The sequence below is a fragment of the Martes martes genome, assembly GCF_963455335.1.
Source record: "Martes martes genome assembly, chromosome: 3".
Classification (NCBI taxonomy): Eukaryota; Metazoa; Chordata; class Mammalia; order Carnivora; family Mustelidae; genus Martes; species Martes martes.
In genome coordinates, this window is record NC_137890.1 from 9,430,855 (window position 1) to 9,447,758 (window position 16,904).

At 43.3% G+C, this 16,904-nt stretch overlaps 2 protein-coding genes across 5 annotated transcripts in view; one reads left to right on the forward strand and one right to left on the reverse strand.

Annotated features, from left to right (window-relative positions):
* FGF14 (fibroblast growth factor 14) overlaps window positions 1-3,556 on the forward strand; it is a gene marked incomplete at both ends in the record, with an annotated part of 598,865 nt that extends 595,309 nt beyond the window's left edge. For all 4 annotated transcript variants that reach the window (XM_080798338.1, XM_080798341.1, XM_080798339.1 and 1 more), the window contains 2 exons: window positions 208-406; window positions 3,420-3,556. In XM_080798338.1, the coding sequence (XP_080654464.1) occupies window positions 208-406; window positions 3,420-3,556 (336 nt within the window). The remainder of the gene's footprint in view (window positions 1-207; window positions 407-3,419) is intronic.
* A 7,030-nt stretch (window positions 3,557-10,586) lies between these two features.
* The window catches only part of ITGBL1 (integrin subunit beta like 1), a 206,444-nt gene continuing 200,126 nt past the window's right edge, over window positions 10,587-16,904 (reverse strand). The window contains exons 10-11 of the mRNA XM_080798182.1: window positions 11,309-11,422; window positions 10,587-10,862 (exon numbers count right to left, since the gene is read on the reverse strand). Of these exons, the coding sequence (XP_080654308.1) occupies window positions 10,771-10,862; window positions 11,309-11,422 (206 nt within the window). The 3' untranslated portion in view covers window positions 10,587-10,770. The remainder of the gene's footprint in view (window positions 10,863-11,308; window positions 11,423-16,904) is intronic.

Sequence of the window (16,904 nt, forward strand, 5' to 3'; positions counted from 1 at the left end):
CCAGGAGCAACAGATCTTTCTCTGTTCATTGTATACTGAAAAAAGTACGCGGACAAACATCCATGCAGGACCAGGTGCGGCCAGTCATCCCTGCCCCAGGGCTGACTCCTTCAGCCTGGTGGACAGGTTTCTGGAGGGAAGAAGAAAAAGGTCAGAGAAACTCCCATTGTTTTCTCTAACTGTCATTTCTTCCTCTTCTCTCGACAGGAACTTTTTACGCCTGAATGCAAGTTTAAAGAATCTGTTTTTGAAAACTATTATGTAATTTACTCATCTATGCTGTACAGACAACAGGAATCTGGTAGAGCCTGGTTTTTGGGATTGAATAAAGAAGGGCAAGTCATGAAAGGAAACAGAGTAAAGAAAACCAAACCAGCAGCTCATTTTCTACCCAAGCCATTGGAAGGTGAGTGTTATGTGAACGTTATCCCTCTCGGTCTGTGACACATTTATTTTTCCCATTGCTAACTCTATACTGGCCACAAGGAACCCTCATGGAATACTGGAAATTTTCCATATCTTGATCTGAGTGGTGGCCACACAGATGTCTACTTAAGTGATGAATTTAAGATTTGTACACTTTACTGTGCATATGTGTGTGTTTATATGTTTTATAGACATATTATACATACATATATACACAGATTGACAAATACATAAAAATATATCACATATATCCATATATAGCTAAGTTTCAAAAATTATGGAATGCAAGTATTTGCCCATTTTGATGGTATCCAGCTGAAAGTCATCACATCCTTGTGAATTACTATAATTACAGAAAGTGAAGAGCTAATTTCTTGGCCTTTAAAGAGCTTGCTGGTGTCACCTGTCTCCCTTCCAGAGTAAACTTGGGTGTGGCACCACCTTCCTTTATAGTCACTTGTAAACAATGACGCCTTCACGTTCACTTTTATCAGATTTTCAGAGAGCAGGCTCTAAAGCATTGCTAATTAATCAGAAACTTCTGCACCTTTCTCGTTAAGGATTCTGCCAGGAGTGCCATTTACCTTGTCCTTAATATTTGAGAACTAGAAAAAAAAATTAAACGTGAGGCATTTCAAAAATGTTGTGTAGTCAAATACTTTTGTTTACCTTTGGCAGAAAAGCAGATCTACGAAAACTAAATAAACACTTTCATCTAAGTTAGTTTGATTTTCTTTTTGTTTTTTGTTCCTAGAAGAAAGGTTTAGCCATCAAGAGAAAATGTATATTGATTTTCTCTATATAGGAATCCATCTTCTCTATATAGGAATAAGATAATTCCAAATATTAAAGGTTAATTATTAATTATTTGTGGATGTATAATTCAGCTTTCAGTTTGCCTATGTTCGGAAAACCATTCTTGTTGGTTAAACCATCTTTATAATTTCAACAACGATGGCTTACTATCCCCTTGACTAGATTTGCCTATAGAACAAGCCATTGGAGCCTAGACAGTAAGCCATGAGGGCCTATCCTGGATAAGAAAAATCATGCCAGAGTCTGAAATATGAGTGAATTATTCTCATTATATGATAGATCTCCAGACAGAGTAGAAATAAGAAATGAGAGGGTTTTGCTGTCCTTCCAAAGTAACACCTCTGTGATTTGGCCTTCCTGTTTTAAATGAACTGAGACCATCAGACACACCAATATTCAAATGCAGGTGGAACATTTGCAAACTATGTCCATAAATCTTGTTTATTTGCCACCTCGCTTTGTCTCTTTACATTAACCTTTGTTTTGAATATGAACAGATATGAACTAACTCAATTCTAAAACCTTATCTTCTAGCTTGCATAAACGTAATGAAAACCGAAAGGGCCTTTATGTCCCCTAACTGAGGCCAAAGCTGGACACCAGCTATTTTTGTCTATCTAGAAGGAAATATCTGAAACTGAGATGTGACGTAATAGTATCACTTGGTATTTGACTCATATACTGAACAGTTGTGTGTATGTGTGTGTTGTGCATTTGTGGACTTCTGAGGCAGAGAGAGACAGTATTTTCAAATAATTAGCAGGCAGAAGTCCCCTAAAAACAACTAAGAGGGTATTATCATGATGGAGGTTATCACATAGTGTAATTTATAGAGGAAGATTAATTTCAAACCTTCAAAACCCCTACAGGATGTAAATTATATGATTGGAAACATTAGGGCAAATTAGGTACTTGAGTAATTATTGATGCTCTGGGGCATTCATTACACAGCTTCACCGTGTGGACAGTCAAGGTTAATGCTCTGACGCTATTGTCTCCTAATTGAATTAGGAGTGGGAGTGAGAGATTGGGAAGCACTTCAAAGACCAAGATCAATCCCGTCTAGTACCTTGCTGACTCCTCTCACACAGGTCTGGTGGACTCAGGAGCTTTCAAAGCCGTGTGAGGATCCACATGGGGCGTGGACGCGAGCACTGTGTTCCTGCCACACTGAGCGTGGACAGTGCCTATGACAGTCCACCCGCCTGACCGTGAAGAGACGGAGAGTCTCTTCATAACATAGCCTATCAATAAAACACTCTGCAAAGCCTAAAAAGCGGGCTGGACGGCTCTAATTCACTAGTGTTTATGACGGCAGACGATTCTAACTCAGCTGATTTCCCCCAAGTCAGTCTTACACGTCCTTGCACAGGATCCCCTAGAGTCAGTTTCCGAACAGCCGTATCCACGGCGGTGATTAGCTGCGCCACTGGAGCCCCCCAGCTCCTCGGGGCTCACTCGCGCCTCGCTCAAACGTGCCGTCTTGCCATTCTCGGCACCGGCCTTGTTTTTAACAAGCTATCAGGAAACGAGGCGTAAAAACACAAAATGCCCCGCCCATGCCCTCAGTTTCCTTGACGGAGGGAGAGGAGATCTCAAGACTGATCCCCAGAAGGCCCTGGCTTCAGGGAAGTGAGCTCCTGGTCGTTGCTTGGGGTAGCTTTGAAGTTGACACTAGTGTGACCGTGTTGCTTTTGAACCACTTGAGAGAAAAATACTGTAATGATCCAGGGTGTGCCTACCTGGCCTTGAAAACATGCATGGGAACGAGGGGGTTCAGGGGTTCACATCGGTGCACCCTGGAAGGGAAGTCTGAGTTTTCCTGGCTGTGCAGAGAACTAGGTTAAGTGCTCACCTGTCCCCCCCCCCCCGCCCCACAGCGTGTGTGTGTGTGTGTGTGTGTGTGTGTGTACGTCTGTGTGCACTTTATAGCTGAGGCCCACGAAAAGGCCATAGCTCCTATTTATTCGTCCTGCCCTAGCCAAAACCCACGGGCACCCATGTCCGTATCTCAGCTCTGTCGTGGTGGGGGGGCGGGAGGTGACGGCTCCCACACAGCAACTCCCTCTGCCCTGCGGGGTGGCTTGACTCCAGGCGGGAAGGGACCGGCCGTGCTTGAGCCTAACCAGGTCCTGTCTCCTTCCCTCCGTCCCCCATGCCCTCCCGCCCGCCGCCAGTGGCCATGTACCGAGAACCATCTTTGCACGACGTCGGCGAAACGGTCCCGAAGGCCGGGGTGACGCCCAGTAAAAGCACAAGCGCGTCGGCGATAATGAATGGCGGCAAACCAGTCAACAAAAGTAAGACGACATAGCCAGATCCTCACAGGTGTTGTGACTTGCTCGCCCCGAGCACGGTGGAGCGGTTTATCCTTTGCCAGACATTCCTGCGCCCGTGGCCGAGCAGCGGCCGCGAGGAAGCCGAGGCCCGCTCTCGGCCGACCCGGACTCCTTGGTCGCAAGCGGATAAACCTCCACCTGCGGCGCCCCCAGAACAAGAAGACACCTGGATAACCAGCTAAACTCAGACCATGGAATGCCCTACCAGATACGGAATGCCTTTTTAATCTCTTTTCTGTGACTGTGACGGTTCATGAGAATGACATACTTCACAAGTACACTCGACACCTTGCCTGCTGACAGCTACCCATAATCCTTTTTGAGTCCTGTTTCAGCGATATCCATGTGTTTAAGTTCGATTTTGTAGCACACGAATACTATTGAGTAATTTCTAGTTAGACGCTGTAAACCCGTGCTATTATGGATTTCTCTTCTCCCCGTTTTTCTAGGGCTGCTCGCTCTACTGTCCGTGACCTTTCGCAGGGACCGTATCCCTCTAAACCTTCAGTGTGGCAGTTGGCCTAGTTTGGAGAGCGATCAGGGAATCAGGAAGCCTTCTAGACCTGTTATTACAAATTGCACCTATAAAGATTAAGAGTGTTGTCTCCGGCTCCCACTATCGATTAAACACACTTAGACGCTCTATCCAGTAGCGGATACCGGGCTCCCGAGGTCGGCGCTGCCGGGGTGAGAAGTGGGTCAAACACAGTCCGGGGGGAAGCTCTCTACGATACGTGTTTGACATCCCCCCATAGTTTCTTTGTGTGTGTGCGTGTTTTATACATATCACAAGCTTACTGGTAATGGTAACATTTGCCTTGCCCAGCGAGCAAGACCCACTGGTTTTTGGGAAAGTGGGTCCAAAGAACTCTGTAGGCCTTGTAGGCCTGATTAAGGTTCATTTTTCATCTACTGATCCTCATTATTTGGGAAAAAAAGGAAAAAAAAAAAAAAGAAAATTCAATAATTACAACCTACAAGAATTGCGCTACCTAAATCCATTTCCCGTATAATCCTACCTGTTTTTAATGAACCGAACTGAATGCCATCCCCGGTTTTGGCTGCGTCCACTCATACTCAGCGGAGCATGGGCAAGGCGGCTGTTGTGTTCTTTTCTGCAGCAGCAATGCAAACGTTAGTTATAAATTAGACTTTAATATTTTTGGTGTTTAATGACAAGTTTTTAAACTGGACATATTAGGAAAAACTATTTTTTTTAGCTCAGCATGCTGAGTCCCGGTACTGTGTATCTCACCACTCCATTCCTGTCACTCAGCTTCTCGGGGCCCCGGTTGCCCAGTGGCTGGGGTGAGGTGCCTTGCCATGAGCTCAGAATGCAGTCTGTTGAATTCTTCCGGATAAAATTCGAGGCAAACCAACACGTTCAAACATCAGGTTTTGGGTCCACTCCATTGATTTGCTTTTGTTTTCTTTTGCTTTCTTAATTTCTTTATGCCTAAGTCCAAGCTTAGGGAAGACAACTGCTAAGAAAGACCAGGAGTCGTTGACGGCACAGGGAAGAAACCATGCAAAACGTCCACTATGGGATGTAAAGAGTTTCGAAATGTGGAATATGAAACTGTTTGGAAATATATTTGTTAACTCTGTGTATACTTAATAAAATTCAATGTTTCCTACTCAGAAGAGTTAACTGAGACCAAACTGAACCTCATTTATAGAAAACTATATGCGGGATCATGTATTGGCCTCTTAGGATTATTTCCACGTGGAAGGCTGACCCAGTCGCCATGCCCCCCACCCCCGCCCCCGCCCCTTCTCCTTCCCTCATCTGCACTGTATTTCCTGGGAAATTATTTTGCCACTGCGTTCCTAAGTCTCCATGACAGCCCTTGCCCGGCATTTAAAAATTTTGGCCTGCTTAGCTAATTAAAGATTTAGTATAAATTTAACTGTTTATGCTTACTTCATTTTCATATTGGATTTCATTTGAATAAATAAAAAGTTAGCATACGTTTGAGTAGATTTATTGTCAATAGTGCTAAAGTACGAATACAACAAAACGATTCCTTCAACCATTTTTTATTTCTTGTGACACCGTTTTAAGGCTTATCATTTTCAACCGGATGAGTTAAAATCCATTAGATGAATTTCACGAGCCAGTTATTAGGGAAGACATGTATTCTATAATCTGTGGCAAACCGAATTATTTAATTTGACATTCCAATTAGATGGGCTTCTAGACACTGCTTGCCCCACCACACGCGCGCACGCGCACACACACACGCACACACACCAAACAACCCCACCTATTTGTTTCTGGTAATCAGCCCTATATGCTGTTCCCCCCATCCCCCCTCCGCAAGCCTGTTTATTGGTTAAAATTAAGACAAGATTTATTTTTGTAAATGACTGAGATTTATGTCAATGTGCACCTCTGTTTTGTTTTTTATATGAGTTGTCTCCAAGGGCATTTATCTCTATGAATGGATGTCAAATACTTTCTTCTAATACATGTTTAGACATATTGCTGACGGGTCCTTGTTATTTGTAAATTAGATGGTTTCCTTTGTGTCTGGTCTCACCTGTTGCATGGGACGAGGACAGCACCGATGAAATGCATGTAGTAGGACCTGTGTATCAAGAACTGTTGGTATGTACTATTCAATTTACATGCAAAGAGTCTGTCTGCATTGTATAGTTTCTGTGTTTAATACCATTTGTTGTATTCACAAATACAACATACTGAATAAAATATTGATATGAAGGCATATTACAAAACATCAAACAACTTTATGTAACAAAATGGCATTGCTTCACCCACGAATATAGAGAAATGTCATGTAAATAAGTTGGTACACTCAATGTCCCCCTTTACCATGCCAAAGAAAATTTTAGCTCTTTGATGATACCTCTCTTGCTATTTTTCTGGGATAAGATGCCACCATTTTTCCCCTCAAAAATTAAGTTTGCTGTTATTAAGCAAGTGCAATCTGTCATCATTGATGTTCTGTATAGTAAATCTGATGGAATTCATTTGTATCACAGACCGTGTGTTTTGTACCTCCATGTACATATGTCAGTTGCATCGAGTCTCTCTAATGTCACATTCCTTTTGCATGCATATCTGGTAGGGGAGGATTATTTCTACTGATCTGTTAGGGTAGCTGATTGCTTCACCCATCCCTCCGCAATGCTCGGGAATGTTCTTTGTTTTGACTTTCCAGGGGACACCACTTCTATTTTCCTTTGAGTTTGCTTTCTAAACTGTTCGGCTCCCACTTTACCTGGAAAAATTATAGAAGAGAAGCAGGTGGTGCATCCTATGTAAAGAGTAAAATGGTACTGAGCAACATTTCGTTGCAAATCCTGCAGAATTTAGAAATTCTTGCTCTAAACGTTAGCCTGCCCTGAGTGTTTGGGGATAGGAGGAGGCTTTAGGAGCTCCACAGTGGGCCGACGACACTCTTGCTGCAGTCCTGATCGTTTACCTCTTGGAGGGTAAGCAGAGTGAGTATTTTTAACACACCTGACCAGTTGCTCAATTAAGGCCTAAGCCACTAAAACAGAGGTTTTCGAGCTGACCAATGTTAGATTTGGTTTTCTTTCAGAAAACAGAACAACAACAAAAACTTCTTGTTGCTGAAGTTAGACATGTAGCACTTCATTTAAGGTTTTATTTCTAATGTTACAGGGAGAACAAATGTTTGAAGGAGAAATCAGATTGACTAAGAAATGCGTTTTAGAAGGAAATAAAATAATCAAAACCTATTTTCAATTGTGTTCCTGAACAAGACTATTTCCAGGGAAAGCAATTAGCTAAACGCAGACATGTCGACATCCAGACACAAACTGTGTTACTTTGGAGTAAAACACATTTCCTAGCTGAAGTTTCTTAGATTACGAGGGGGCACACAAGGCCTGTTGACTCTTGGACACTGAGTAGGGCTTCTGAGTTTTGGTAGTGAGTCTTGTAAACAAAGGCTGAGTTGCGATTTGTTTTTAATTTTTCTCGGTTTTCTCTAATTTGGTCTGATCTTGATGTATGCTGGCAGAGACTGCTTTTGAAGTGGCGGAGGCCATTCCTTTCAAGGTGCTGCAGGAATCTAGGTTAGCTCAAGGGGTCCAGGGAGAAAATGGGGTATAATTATTATCCTCTTGGGTCTTAGGACGTTAGTCGAATTTTACTGAAAAGTCCTTGTGGAAGAATTCCTCAGTAATGGTTTGCCAACAAGCAGGGTGAGTGCCAACACCAGCTGCAAATGTGTCTCCTCCTTCCCAACTCACTTTAATCTTCACATGAACTCGAACAAGCCAATGAGCTTCGCACGTTCACCCTTCCCCTATTACAAGTTTCTTCCTGCCCTGCCTTTTTTTGAAAGAGGGAGTTTTTTTTTTAACTTAGTAATGGAATTAAAAGTCAAAATACAAAATCACATCGAAGAAGGGTAGGATTTACGTCTTTACATGTAACTATATTTTATTTTTTTCTAGCTTAAACATGTAAATTAAATAACTTCTTAATAGGCCTATTGATGATTGCATTGCTAGAGTCAAAATCATATACATGCATACGAAATATTATAGCAGACAGAAAGAAGTAAAAAGAAACTATTTCTGTTTTAAAAAGAAAAATATTCATTAATGATTAGGTACCAAGTGACTTACGCTATAACTCAGTTTCCATTCAATAATTTGTAGCTAAATGAACCCAGAAGATAGCTGTCATACATTTTCAGCCCTGTCAAAAAATTTGAACAAATCACATTTCGAACTTTCTAGTATAATAATTTCTCCAACTCAAAACTTATTTTGTAAAATACCTAAATGCTGAGGACACCTTTCTTCTATGAAAACATAAAAAGAGAAGCCCTTTTGTTAACAACGACAACGAAAACGAAAACATAAAGAGAAGCCCTTTCGTTGTCGTTGTTAACAAAAGGGATAAAAAACATAGAGAACCTCAAGAAAAATAGGGCACACTCAGGATTGCAGGATAAGACAAAGGAAACTAAGGGCGGTTTCTGGGGAGCTCAGGTTGGCAAAATGCTGCTTGGCTGGGAGCCAAATTGAGCACAGTCTGTTTTTGTAAAAATGCCCATGAGCTCCAAATGAGTTTGCTTTCTGTTTTCCCTTTTACAGTTTTAAAATATTAAAAACAAACAAACAGAAAAGAAATCCAACTTCTTCTTAGACTGTGTGGCCCACAAAGTCTAAAATATTTACTCTGGTCCTTTATAGTTCTGCAGGAGGGGAAGTCGAAGGTGGTTTGTGTTATGATGGCGAGATAATGAAGGGAATTTGGATGATGGTGCATCATCGAGTCATCAAAAATGTGACTGAACCATTACAACAGGTTTGTTTGAGGCTTAAAATGATTAAATAGAGAGGAGGAAAGAATATACTCTATATTATTTCTCAACTGCTTCTATTTCCCTCATTTTACAAAACCAATATATCAACGGACATACTCAACAATAGAGATACAACTAATATGGTTGCACTCCATAATCTCAGGATAGAGATAACAATTTTATAACTCTATTAAAGTATGAGAACACTATCAGTACTATAAAAGTCGGCATCAGATAAACTTTCTCTTACATAATTTTCAATATTAAATTTTTAAGTAACTTGGCAGATGCACATTTTCCTTATTTTTGGTGACTTGACTTACAAAGTCCAAGCCATGACTCTAGAATATTTACATCATTAAGTAAAATTTCCAAGTAAAAATTTTCACCTTAAACAATGCGGAAAAATGGTTTTGTTACATTATTCTAGGATTTTACAAAATATAATTCACATTTAGAAAAAAAAAGTGGGTTTTTTTTAGCTCCAAATAATTAAAGGTTGCCTAAACTAATGTGTGTAAGTAGATTTAACTGTAAATATGTAAGGGAAGTCCTAATTATTGTACATTTTCATAATTCAATGTGAATTTCATACAGAGCAAAATTTCACCATTAAGAAAATAAACATTTTGTTCCTATTGCTGAGTGAATATTTGTAATTTCTACTTAAGACATTTCTAGATTTTTTTTTTTAATCCTCTGAGCTTCAAGACTGGTATCATTTGATCACAGTATCTCTTCTTGCCTTCTCTGCATGACCCTACTTTTGCAGTAAATAATGTGTCCTTAGAAATAAGAGTTTTTTAAGGGAAACAAATGCATATTCTAAGCCTATCCTAGGTCCAATTAGGTATTATCTTTTTAAAAGGCAAGTTACCATGGAATAATTTAAATAGTGAAAAATCAGAGTTCTTGTACACCTACCCCTGCCCAGTTTAAAAAGGGATCTAGGAACAGAAGGTGCCCTGAATACCCATTCATTTTGTGTTGTTTTTTATCAGCAGTAGGCAAATATATATTGACACAGATTGTAAGCAACTTACATCACTAGCTATTAAAAATGTCAAATTGTACACTTTTCATACCTCCTTCCTAAGAGAATCTTCTTTTGTGAGTTTAAAGTGAGACCAGATGAATGACTTACTGGCTAAAACTGACCGGTCTTTTTCTTTAAAAAGCACTAATGATCTGCCCTCTGCCCACGCCCCCCCCACTCCCCGCCTCCCCCTGCCTCCCCCCACCCCACCCCCAATCCCCCCCAACCCAGGTCGTTGTCCCTTATGTTTGTTTGTCTTTATTGTCCCCACATGGAAATGCTGAGTGACAGGGAATCCTAAAAAAAATATGATTGATGGATCTATGTGAGGGTATTTCCTGAGATTCTCATGTGGTCTTTTTGTGAGGGATATGCATGTCTAACGACCATGGAACTCAACGTTTCTCAGCTCTGGCACTGTCAATGCTTGCAGTCTGCTAACTTCTTGTTGTGGGGGCCGTCCCGTGCCCCCGAGGAGGTTTAGCAGCCTCTCTGGCCACCACCCATTCGAGGCCTGTTCCACGGCCTCCCACCCCACCCAGTGTGACAACTGAAATTGTCTGTAGATGTTGCCAAGTGTTTTCCGGATGGCAAAGTCACCCTTGTTGAGAACCACTGATGTAAATTCTGGAAGAGAATTTCTTTCTGGCATTATTTACATCAGACTTTGCTTAACTCATTTTTTAATAGGTACCCAGACTTCATGCAGGCATTCAGAAATAGAAAAACATACAATAGTCTGTTTGACCTGTCCTAGTGGTGATTATACATGGTTTCCTTCGCATTTACACTGTTCTAATGGCCTAGAAAAGTAAGGCTCCAGTCGTCTCCCGTGTAGTTGTTAAGGATACTCTGTGCCAAGCCAGATTTCGCATGCATTTCCGTTCCATCCATCCCAGCACTCACAGTTCCCACAGTTACAGATTCCATTCCCTGCAAGAAAATACACGGGGGCGGGGGGGGGGGGAGGGGTGTCATCATCATGACCGAAATGCACCAGGTGAAAATACGTTCTTATCCACCCCAGTCGCTCAGAATCGAAGCCATCCCACTCATCCTCTGCAGCCGGCTTGCTAGTATCTGATTAAACAGCTGTGGGGAATGTGATCTTTCAAACGACTGCTGGAATCCACTTGGTGCCACCAGCTGGGTAGTGTCCATCGGTAGTGACCACCCTCTTCCATTCCAGCTCGGCTTCATCTCCTTCTCTATCTCCCCCCGACCTTGTTTAAGCGCATGCATTTGATAAGCCGTTCTCAGGGCTGGATCATCAGGAGAGCAGCAGCGACCCCACGGCCACGGGCGGCGCCCTGGGGCGGGTGCTGTCTGTCTTTCTCCCGAACAGGGGTGCGGAGTGAGCCCGGTGGGTCATACCGCACCTGTGCAAATGAGGCCGTCGTGCTTGTCACAGTCCCTGTCGTCACAGTCACAGAGTTCTCCCGAAATGTACCACTCTTCCGCGGAGCAAATGCACTTTCCACAGTGGCAAGAACCTGAAATCACAAAGGGCGTGACCCGCTGTCACCACGTAACGAAAGGCATCTGTCTAGAACAGGACACCCTCGAGGCACGGACAACAGGCTTCTCAAAACCCTCTTCCCCAAGATACAAGTTTATCGAAGAGCCTGTTGCTCAGAGGGGAGCTTTACTTACTGCAATTCATAAAGGTCAACCAGCAAAGGCTTCATTAGGGATCTAGACAGTTGCAATTAGCCTTGAGCGAGTGTTCCACGGCCCAGCCTGGCTGAAATGTCAGCAAGAGCAGAATGTGCTGATTCTTATAGACGGCCTTCCAAAAAAGTGTTCAAAAACAGATTTTCTCTCTCTCTCTCTCTCTCTTTTTTTTTTCCCTGAGTTGAATCATGTTTTTTTAAAAGTGTCTGCTCTTTAAGGGACCTGAACGGTAAGTTCTATTAAATAAGGATGCATTTTATAATTAAAATTACTACTAAATTATTGGGCTTCTACTTTTGGATTTTCTGAAAGGAGGGACACATCTGCATATTGGGTGGCTCATTAAAGTGCTCCAAATGCACACACGACCACTCGTGGGCGTCTGACTTATGGGATCTCACCTTGGGGAATCCCTTACCATGATCAAGGACAGCTCTAATCTCCCCTCAAAAGCTGATCGATCTTCTAGGAGGCTCTGGGTCTACCCAACTTCCTCATTACTTCGCCCATTTGCCCTCTTTTTATTTCCTACCACTAAGAAACTTCCACTTCTGTTATTAAAAATATCTTGGTGTACTGAAAAACAATTTTACGAATGGTGTATTTAAAAGGAGAGAAAACATACAAATTAAATGGTCTCACAAAGAGAAGAAAGTTCTCTTGGTCTACCCGTCCTTACACGATAGGCTCAAAAACCCGCCCACAGCAAAATGACTCCTATAGAGGCAGTAAAGACAACTTTAAAATTAAAAAAGAAACACACACAAAAAGGACTTCCCCTTCCTCCTATGTTCTCGGCTTGGTTTTTCCTTCCCAATGTGATTTCCTTTTACTAAATGAGGGCTATTGCTTAATGTTTCAGGCCAAAAATCACCATAAGAGAATGTGAAGTAGAAAAAAGTATTTTGATATATTTAATACAATTACAGACTTGCTGAGTTCAAAATGTAGTGGGGTGGGGGGCGGGGACCAATCATTAATTGGTGTCTCTGTGAAACACAGTGATAGAAGAGTGAGTTACGAGCTGGGAGATAAAAGTGGTTGGAGAAAGGAATTGATATTTATCACAGATTATCACGAAAGGATTCATATAAACGGGCCCCACGCCTTCGGCAATTTGTGGTATTTTATACGGAAACTGGCATATGCATTTAGCTACGAGAATCCCCAGTGGCCAAATTAAATGTGGGACACGCCTTGCCACACTCGTCGCGGTGAGAGAGTGAGTAGTCAGAATTAGTGAGAGGCCGACAACCGTGTTTACGCTAATCAACCCCTTGCTTAACCACAGCACGATTTCATTAGTCTTGACTGTTTTCCTGAGGGTCTAGGATGGTCTGCACACGCTTGAGCACAAGCTAGACAACCCTCTCTTCCGCGGAGTGACTGTCAGGCCGCCCAGGACCCGGAGCTGAGCCTCCTGGTCGGTCCCTGGAGGATGGTGGCTCCTTCTTGGCCACATCCCGGTAGAGAGCCTTGTTAGTTCAGAAGCATATTTCTCTTAAAGACTTTCTTTCGATTATCTTAGGCCCAGAAATGTTCAACATACAACGACTCACTTAGCAGATGGGTAGCGGCGATGTATCCACCACAAAGAAAACTTGGGGGCATTTTATTGACGTTTCACGGCAATTTCCTCAGAAGGCACCACAGCTACGGCTTTCTTTCCATGACTAGAGGAAGATTAATTATTTGAAGAATTTGACTGGTTTTAGTTGTTTCTAAAATGGTGCCCCCCTTACAGTGCAAAATTAGTTCTGCAAAGCAACAGAAGCAAATGACTTTATGTGTCCAAGATATTCGTCTATCACACCTAGGATATCTTTTTTTATTTCATCACAATTCACGAAAAGCTCTCACATTTCACATTAAACTGATCCCCTGGCTCTGAAACTATTTTGATCTCTGCTCTAGCTTCTGAAATGCTCGCTTCAGGCCATATGAACGTATTTTCCTAAAACTGATAAGCTCAGCTGAAGTTAATACGGTGCACACTGATAGACCGTTTGACAAGTACATTCCAGTTCCCAGAGTCTACTAGTTACTGAAATACTTAGAAAGAGAAATGCGGATTGATTTTTGTGTGTGCTGTGAAAACGAGCTTTTCTCGGTCAGCATCTTTCCCAGCTGTGTTGCTCCTTTCCTGTTTGTCAATTCTCAGTGTATCCCAGAGGTCGGGGATTCTTCTAGGGCTTGTGAAACTACGAGTGGCCTCGAATGTACTAACACAGTGGAGAGTTATGAGGACCTCTTATAGCCTTTGTCGTAGAGCGTTCTGGCTGTTTCCGTCGACAACTAGAGGCGAGACTGCCTGTCTCTGAGAAGGGAAAACTTGAGGGAGAGGATTCTGTTGGACACACACAGGCCACAGGACTGCCAAGAGGTGAGCAACTGTTTTGCTCAGCTGGCTGGGACCCACTCACACCCAGCAGACCAGTCCCGCCCTAGGGAGCAGCCGGCCCATTTGGGCAAGACCTCTCCGGTAGCAAGCTCAGGACCGCAACATCTCTAACCCATTTATTTTCTTTCTCAGTATCACGGCCCCCAAGAAGGCTCCCATCTCCCTTCTGTGCTTCTTACTGGCTTCCATTCCTGGGGAACCAGCTGCATTTTCTCATGTGTCTTCCAATGGACTTAAGAAGGGGAAGGAAATGAGATTCTTCTGCCTTCTTCAAAGACGAGGAAATGGAAGTACAGACAGGATAAGGGAACTGCCCAGGGCCACGTGAGCCAGAAACAACAATTATGCCAAGATTCCAGTCTGACTCAGTCTGTTCTTCCATCTTCCTACCTATCCACAATGCCCCTCACAGGAAAACGTCCATGTCGTTTCAAAAAATGAGTTGTGTGTTCTCACAGCTCTGATGAGACAGCCGCATCGGGGGAAGCAACTAGAACACTGGGCTGAAGCTGGTTTGTGAGGCGCAGCTGGTACCCTTTCCCTTTCCTGGGGGTGATGAGTCAGGGATGGAGTAGAGGGGATGACAGGCGGGTGGGCACGGGCACCGTGACTTCCATGGCCGATAACAGGACTCAGCAAGTCTCCTTGGGAGAGTTTAAGGAGACACCGATGACACACAACTAGAGTCACTGTCACACAACAGCAGCTTTAAGAGTATTACAGGTGACGACCTGGCTCTAGGTTGAAGTTATGATGGGAAAAAGGTCATTGGGTACTCTTGGAGCCCTAAAAATAAACCCCAAACAAACGGCCTATGAATTATATCACGTATTCAGCAACGGTGGCTAAACTCAGGGGAGACCTGGCTCTAAGCTCATCCCTCTGGCTCTTCACAGAAACGACTTGAGTCTGAGGGCAAGGCGCCCTGGTTAGCTGTCCCGTTACCAAAGCTCGACTTTCTTTTTCGTTCATCAAGCCTGACAAAATGCTGCAACCTGACATCCCAGCGGGCACTTCTCGCTATCGTACTAACTACTCCATCTGTTATGAAGATCCCAACAATGTATCCTGTTTTAACTTTTTCTATGGAGTGATTTATTGTCTTGGCTATCAATTTGTAAAGAAATAAAACGCTATTTCTTCATCGTCTCCCGAGGTGACAACTTTATTCAGAGCTCACGGGAAGTGCATGTTCCAGACTTGTCTGGATGTCGTGGAAATGCTTAGCGGGCAGTTTGGGCCGTCACCGGGCAGCCAGGTCACCCCAGGCTTACTGCTCATGCCCGTCCCATGTTCGGAGAAAGAGAAAGGCTCCCACTCCCTCTGTGATCATCAGGGGGAAGGGTTTTCGTTTGTAAATCTGACAAAGAGTATATGGAATTCTGGCAAGTCCATGAGATGGAGAAATACACGGCCCTGGTCAAGGCCCCTCTACATTGCCACTATGTTAGGAGACCGTTAGTCTACTCTTGGACCACTTTTTCGGTGGTTCTTGGGGGGTGAGGGTGGAGTGACACCTTCCATGGGGACAGGAATAATGGCTGCGCCCTCGTTCTCCTCTGTACCTACAGTTTCATGATCTCGGTTTTAGCCCCTTTCTCCCATATAATCCAGCATGGAACTCTCCAGAACAGGAGAGAAAGCCACAGCCAGCTGCGGCCCCCAGTAGGAAGGCCCGTCACCACCGCGAACACCCGCCTCAAAAAGCGCAGCCTCCAGGCGTCTTTCACATTCTCTCCTGACTTTAACGACTCTAAAACTCTCTACTCAGTGAAGGATAAACCTCTCAGACAAACAGACTTTCAACCCTTCATTGATCTCTGGATATATTTCCATCACCCAAAGCAAACAATTTGAGAAGGCATTAACGAGAGAGAGATCTCCTTGTTCTGTTTCGTTTTGAGGAAATGCCTCTGGGTCAATATTTAGTCAACCTATTCTTTTTTGCATTTTCTGCATTTATGATGCTGAAAAATAGAGACTCTCCGCAGGAAGTAGTGGCTTTAAGAAGAACGTTCATTTCTTCGAAAGAAACAACTCCTCTTTCTATGAAATTCAGTGGAGGAAACGACAGATCGGTGTTTGCTATATGGGTGAGATTGGCTTTGTGCTTTCTGCCTCTAAGGCCTGCTCATAGACCGTGTTAAGGATTCCGCAGTGCATCTAGTAAATGTAAATACACACACACACACACACACACACACGCCCAAAGTGGCTGGTTTTTAAAGTAAACTAATGTTATGAGCATACTAATGTTTTAATGTGACAGACAATCCTCACTTTCTGTAGAGTTGCTGTGAAAAGTTACTATCCTTATTCCAACAATGATGCCTTTACGGAAAACCAACTAAAAAAATCTAAGCTTTAGGGCTCTGCGTTTGGAGCTGTACTCAGAAAGAAGAAATCTAACTCAGATAAGGCTAATCATTCTCACCCTTTGGTTATTCGCAGGACACTGCCTTCTGATCTGATAACATTTCTTTTTGCCCCGTCTGCTTTCCCCTGGAAGGGTTAATTCCACTCCCACCTTCTTTTCTGTTTCCTTTGTTAATCTCCTCCTCCACAAATCCTTCCCCCTTTCGGGCTCTCCCAACAGAGCTTGAAGCTGAAGCAAGTGTTCCCAGGCGTTGAGAGCCCCTGACGGACAGACTGGTGCTAGATTCATCCGGGAGTTGGAATGAGAACGGATTGAGTAAGAGAACATGCAGGGAACAAAGTGGTTGCTTTAAACTCATTCGGTTGCCACCTGACGGCTACCGTTAGGGTCCCCCCGGGGCAGAGCCCGGGAAACAGTCTCAAACCCAGCATTCCTGGAAACCAAGGACCAGCACAGTTGTCTGTTGAAATTGAGCAGGTTTCAATTTTCTGCCTTCCTCTCGGCATCACATGGGGTCACAGCA